The following is a 6,540-nucleotide window of genomic DNA, read 5'->3' as shown; positions in this document are numbered from 1 at the left end:
CACAAAAAAGGAAAAGAACGAATGAAGATTCGCCACGTGGCACAAGTTACTATTCACAAGCTTTTAAATTTAATATATTTTACTATTACTATTTACTATTATTATTACTATTTTAATTTTAATTTTAATTTAATTTAATTTAATTTAATTTAATTTTAATTCTAAGATAACAATATAACAAAATTTTATTTCTTAATAGTGGTTTCTAACAAGAAAAAGAATGTTAAAATAATTAGTCTAAATTACATCATTATCTTCCTACTATAAGAAACCATAAAAAGTTGACGTAGAATAAAGTAGAAAAAAAATACATTATTCAAATGCAATTGAATGATTTCTACTAATAATAATCACCCACGATAATCAATCTTTCCCCCTTCACAAAATCAAAAATTTGAAAATTGAAAATCATTTCAAAATTCAACCCAATGGCAAAACTGTCAATTCACATGCACCTACCTGATGACACCCCTACCAGTCGTTTATATACTCAAACCAATCATTCTTTATTGAACCTCTATTAAGTATTAAACTTAAACTTCATCTGTTCATCAATGGCTGAATTGGAGTGCCCAACGGTGATGAACAACCTGATCACCTACCTCTCATCTCTACTTCAACGCGTTGCGGAATCTAACGATCTTAATCCCCGGTTCAACCCGCAAAAGATCTCGGCGTTTCATGGACTTACTAGACCAAGTATCTCAATTGAGAGCTATCTGCAAAGGATCTTTAAGTATGCAAATTGTAGCCCATCATGCTACGTTGTTGCGTATGTTTATCTTGATCGGTTTACACAGCAACAGCCTGCAATTTTGATCAATTCGTTGAATGTTCATCGGTTGCTGATTACTAGTGTCATGATTGCTGCCAAGTTCATGGATGATATGTAAGGTTTTTTTTTTACTTTAACTGTAATTCGAGTTTGTTTAATTCCAAATTTATATAGATTCGGTTGAATTTAGGGATGTAAATGAGCCAGACACAGGCCAGGTTGGCCCGGGCTCGAAGTTAAACAAGCCCGCTCAGCTAGGCTCATTTATTTTAACAAGCTGAAATCTTAGCTCGAGCCCAGCTTGTAAAAAGCTCAATTTAGCTTGTTTCGTTTTAGAAAAAAATAAATTTTGTTTTTTTTACACATTCATATATATAAAAATAAAACATAATACTTTTTAAATTACACTTAATTATGTAAAGTATAAAATATATAGAATTTATAATTCACAAAAAAAAAAATCGTACCCATTAAAATCTCACTCATCGCGAAAGTTACTTGTAGAGTTCGAGGATGATGGGAAGACAACATAAGTTATTTTATCCCGGTGGATAGATAATCTGCTACCACTGAGACTCGAATTTTAAATATATTTTGTTTTTGGATTGTAATTTACATATATTAAAATTTGAGCTCTAATTTAATCGAGCCACAAGACGCGCTTACCTTAGCTTGTGCTCAACTCGATTACAAACGAGTCGCTTTCGAGCCAGCTTTTTAAACATCACTAATTAAATTCAGTAACTATGTGTGAAGTTTGATCTCTTATTGATGAATTCTTTAACTTCTGTGAATTCAGATACTATAACAATGCATACTATGCAAAAGTAGGAGGGATCAGCATAACAGAGATCAACTTTCTTGAAGTTGATTTCTTATTCGGATTAGGGTTCCAGTTGAATGTAAACCCAACCACATTCAACACCTACTGTTCATATCTTCAAAACCAAATGTTTCTTCTTCACCCATCATTAAACACAGAAGAATCATCATTATCTTCATACACATCAAGATCAACAAAGCTGCTACACTATGAAGATGATCAACAGCAGAAGCAAGAAGTGGTAGCTGTTTGATTAATCTGCATGTTATGACTTATGAAGCTTGAATGTTAAATTTAAGGTAGATTTGCAGGGTATGTGGCAAGGGTTTAGCAAGTTAAACCTGTTTTGGGTTAGGCTTTTGTCCAAGAATAATAATTGATAAGTCCTGAGTAACTTATTGCTTTCGGTGCATAAGGTGTATGTTGATGTAAGAATCAAGCTATAGATTTGGAAATTGTTATTTTGGAAAAAAGTTTTATATAATATTTTCTTTTTAAAGGTGGATCATGCATGTGACCTGAATCAATTGGTTGTGTATACAGATGAGGTGCTTTTTATTTACTTTACCCAAGATGGGTGTACACACCCCTTGAAAAAAAATTAATGTATTTTTTAGGCAAAAAAACCCGACTACATCTTCTGAAAATATGCTTGAACCACTCATTCGCACCCCCAGCAAATAATTTCTAAGTCCGCCAATGCATAACTATCATTCTGTAATTATTACAGTAGTTTTGTAAAAAAAAATCTCGGATTTTATAGGGGGTTATGTTTTGACATACTAAATCAAACTCCCATGTTAAAAGAAGATATTTGTGTTTTATACAAGACTCAACTTGTCCTTCTATATATGTCATTCAATCTTAATCACTCAAAGTGACCCAAAAACGGCATGTGATGGGGTCTTTTTATGTCTGGCTGTTCGGTTTATAAACTAATGTTAGCTTTGTTACGAATATTCCTAGAACTAGGAATCATGGTTTGGTTTAAAAATTGTTGACTGAACTAACTAACGAATAACACTACGAGGTAAAACGTATATATAATTTTAAATTGTGTTTTAGATCTAGTAAAATATTAGTCCTACTTGACAAAGAGTTCTTATTTATTACAAGTTCTATCTTTTGTGGGATCTATAAATGCTTGCCCTTTTACAAACTTTACAGACTGGAATTTGAATGACACTTTTATATAGAGTTAAAGTTTCAAAATTTTAAGGTGATGTTAAGATTGTGAGTTGTAAAGCATGCATAAGAAGTTGTAGATGTGATATGAGAAAAGGGGTGAGCTTTTAATGGTTGATGAAGATAGGTTTTGTTGAGTATGATGAATATATAAAACGTTAAATGTAATATTGGAAAATGAAAATAAAAAGATTCTTAATGGTGGTCCATTTGGTTGGGTAGGACATGGATGTATAAAGTTGAGAAAGGGGACATTGTGTAAGATCCAATCTGGAAAGAAAATGAAAGAGAGGATGATAAGTGGATGTCATTTGACTCACTTCTTATGTAATATGAACAAAAAAAATCTATCATTTACGTGAATTGAAAATATTTAAATTTAGTACTTATTATTATAGCATGTCTACCGTACAAATTTAATTATTTTCAGTTTTATCTTTCCAACAAAAAAAAAATCAAAGTGGTATTTAGAGCTCAAGGTTTAAAGGATAAAAGTGTTTGGTTCACGACTTAGTTGTATGGTTCGGTAAGTTATTATAAATATTAACAGTCTAACATGGTTAAAAGTGTTGTAAACAACACATAGGGCTATCATCCTAAGTATGTTGTTAATAGTGTATAATAAATAATAAAATATCTGAGATAATATGTCACAAATAATATGTCACAAATAATCATAATTGCAGATATTATAACCATCATTACTCTCAGTTATGAATAAGAGTTGGTTTATATTGAAAATTATAAATATATGTAATGTATATCTTTGTATACTTTTGAACATTTGAATGAAATGTACTATTTTAATAACTATACATTAATGTGTTAAAATGCAATAGTTATGGTAATTGGTCACACTTTGTACATTATTTGTAAATAATTGTTACATGTTAAAATTAGTTTGAAAAAGGTTACAAAAACTATTTCATTTTGAAAACCAAATAAAAAAGATAAAACATATATCAAAAGAAATTTTAAGCTATATAGGTTAGTAGATACATATGTTACATGTCTTTTCGGCAAAACTACCTAATACAATCATTTAATTATTATTATTATTATTTTTTTTTTTTGGAAAATTAACTCATTAACAAAACGTCTCTGACCCAACAGGGCAAACGGCCATTACGAAACGACTCCGACCCAAACGGACAAAGGACAAGACAATTACAACATGTACAACGGACATTTACACCACTCCATCTAACTTATGAATTTAAATGATGACCTATTCTTTAACTATACATAACTTCTAGATTTGACTTCTCTCATGATATTTTATGTAGTAACTCTCTTGTAATCGAACATCATTTCATTCTTACCTTTCCAAATGCACCAGCATGTAACTATTATAAGGCCGTGAATGATCTTTTTTTCTTTAGAGCGTAAGTTAAGAAAACTGTGAGCCTCCATAAGATCTCTCAATGCAAAAACATACAACGGGGTTATGTTGCACCAAGCACTAAGAGCCATCAATATTCTATTCGTGAAAAGACAAGTCGTAATCATATGTTCACACGACTCTTCTTCCTTCTCATAGAATAAGCATGAAGCCGAAGTGATCTGTATGTTTCTTTTCCGTAGGTTCACACGTGTAGCTAGTCTATCCATGTTAGCCCTCTAAGCACCATTTAAAATTTAAAAACCCCATGTCCCCATATCCTTAACCCGTAAATTTTTAACCGAATTTACAAAAAAAAGCCTCTATTTTGTCTCCCAACCAACACCAAGAATCTTTCGAACCGGAAAGCTTGGTTCTCGCTGCAAGATCCTGGCACTCCTGTCATTCGAGCAGTACATCGACGGTCTCCGGTTTTCTAGACCATTGCCAACCCTCACTCTCCGACACTTTCTAGACCCAACCGTCGCCGAACCTTATCCGACACTTTATAAAATTTATCGGTTTCATGCTCAAAAAGCCTCGTCCACTTATCTTTAAGAGCCACATTACCCTCCCATATATCTAACCAAAACCGAACATCTCTCTCATCCCAATCTTTCCTTTGAAGAATTTGTGTAAACTTTTACCATTTAAGACCAAATTGTTTTCCAGTTTATTTTATTGATATTATTCCAACATCCCGAGATTAACGGGTTATGTGTTACAAACGCACCACTTCTGGCTTTAAAATGACACACATCTATCATTCTCCTCCATAAGCTTTGATCCTCCACCTTAATTCTTCAAATCCATTTAGCCAGGAGCGGTTCGTTGACATCATTTAACTTACAACAACCGAAATTAATATGGTTATCATTTAAATACCATTTGCCAACGGTGTGAAGTGTGATGCTATTTACCAGAAAATGTGCTTTTTAAATCCTAAATATGGTTATCAAACTATTTTTAATTTAACTGTTTTTTACGTGTAACATGTAACTATATTAAAATTTAATCTATTCCTATGTTAATTTTCTTTAAAACTACCTAAATTAAAGTGAGTTTGATAGACATTTTTTAGTTTTAATAACCAAATGATAAATAAGATAAAGAAAAAACATTGTTATTTATTGTGACTAAAACCTCAAGAACACAATTAAACAGTACAGTAAAGATGTGGCTATTGTTGGAAGTGAAGACAAGTTGACATTTGTGTTGATCCATGGGAGGGGGAACATTCAACATGTGCTTTCAAGCACAACTCAAGTTGGCCATGTGCCATGTTCAAACAAAGAGTCTTTGAAAAATATCATAAGACTGAACTTATTATTTCTTTTGTTTTCATCGGTTTTAATTGCTGATTGCTACCTGTCTTTCAGGAAGGATGCTGAATTAAATTTATTTTAATCAAAACTTAAGACTTTTTGTTTAGTAATCTTTTCAAGGCTAGATATGATAGAATTAGGGTTGATTTATAATACAAAAGATTTAAAAATAAGAGCTGTAAGAAGCCATCAGAGATTGATAAGTGTCTTAGAAGAAATTAAGTGAGAAGGGTAATTTTGTCTGCAAAAAGAAAATATGCACATGCAGTGGCGGACCCAGGAATTTTTCCATGGGGGTGCGGAACATTTTTAAAAATTTTAGGCCCCTAGTTATATGAGTAAAAAAATCGGTTCATATCGGGTCAGGTCGGGTCATGTAAAACAAACGAACATCAAACTAAATTTATATAATAATCAAAAACATGTAAACTTTGTTACAAACATAATTAAAACGTCGACGCCCTACGGGTTTTCATTTTTTGAAATCTATCCAAAACATCACTTAAAACTAAATTTTTAAACAATTCTTTCTCTATATAACATAAGTTCATCGCTCCATAACATAATGTTTCAATTTTAATTTTCAACTATTCAAGCCTAGAAATCATAACGTTAGTTGTAATCACCCTAAAAATATATAAACAACATAATCACCCTAAAAATCATCTAAAAAACCATAAACAACTTCAAAACACACAAAATTTTAAACCTATTTAACAACTTTATTACCTTTTTTCTCCTATAATCAGTGTTGTAAAAGTCGGATTACTCGGCCGAGTACTCGGCGAGTACTCGGTCCTCGGACCCCCTCCGAGGCGACTTCCTCCTAGGCGGTCTCAATTAGTCGGCCTCGGGATTACTCCGGAGTACTCGGTGCCTAGTCGGCCTAGTCGGACGTAGTCGGCCTAGTCGGTCTAGGCGGTCAACGTGGTTTGTTGACTTTTAATCGGTCAAACTCGGTCAAAATCGGCCTACTCGGCCTTGTACTCGGACTACTCGGCCTTGTACTCAGACTAGTCGGACTTGTATTCAGAATATTTGAACTTTAAAC

At 32.6% G+C, this 6,540-nt stretch overlaps 1 protein-coding gene across 1 annotated transcript; it reads left to right on the top strand.

Annotated features, from left to right (window-relative positions):
- The first annotated feature begins 511 nt into the window (after positions 1 to 511).
- LOC110873660 (cyclin-U4-1) lies at positions 512 to 2,110 on the top strand. The gene is made up of 2 exons (XM_022122647.2): positions 512 to 889; positions 1,575 to 2,110. Exons 1-2 carry the CDS (start codon positions 555 to 557, stop codon positions 1,849 to 1,851), a joined length of 612 nt encoding a protein of 203 aa, XP_021978339.1. The 5' UTR covers positions 512 to 554; the 3' UTR covers positions 1,852 to 2,110.
- Positions 2,111 to 6,540: the final 4,430 nt, after the last annotated feature.

This window comes from Helianthus annuus, chromosome 1 (genome assembly GCF_002127325.2).
Source record: "Helianthus annuus cultivar XRQ/B chromosome 1, HanXRQr2.0-SUNRISE, whole genome shotgun sequence".
NCBI lineage: Eukaryota > Viridiplantae > Streptophyta > Magnoliopsida > Asterales > Asteraceae > Helianthus > Helianthus annuus.
The sequence above is the reverse complement of the archived record's forward strand: the minus strand, read 5'-3'. Positions and strand labels throughout refer to the sequence as shown.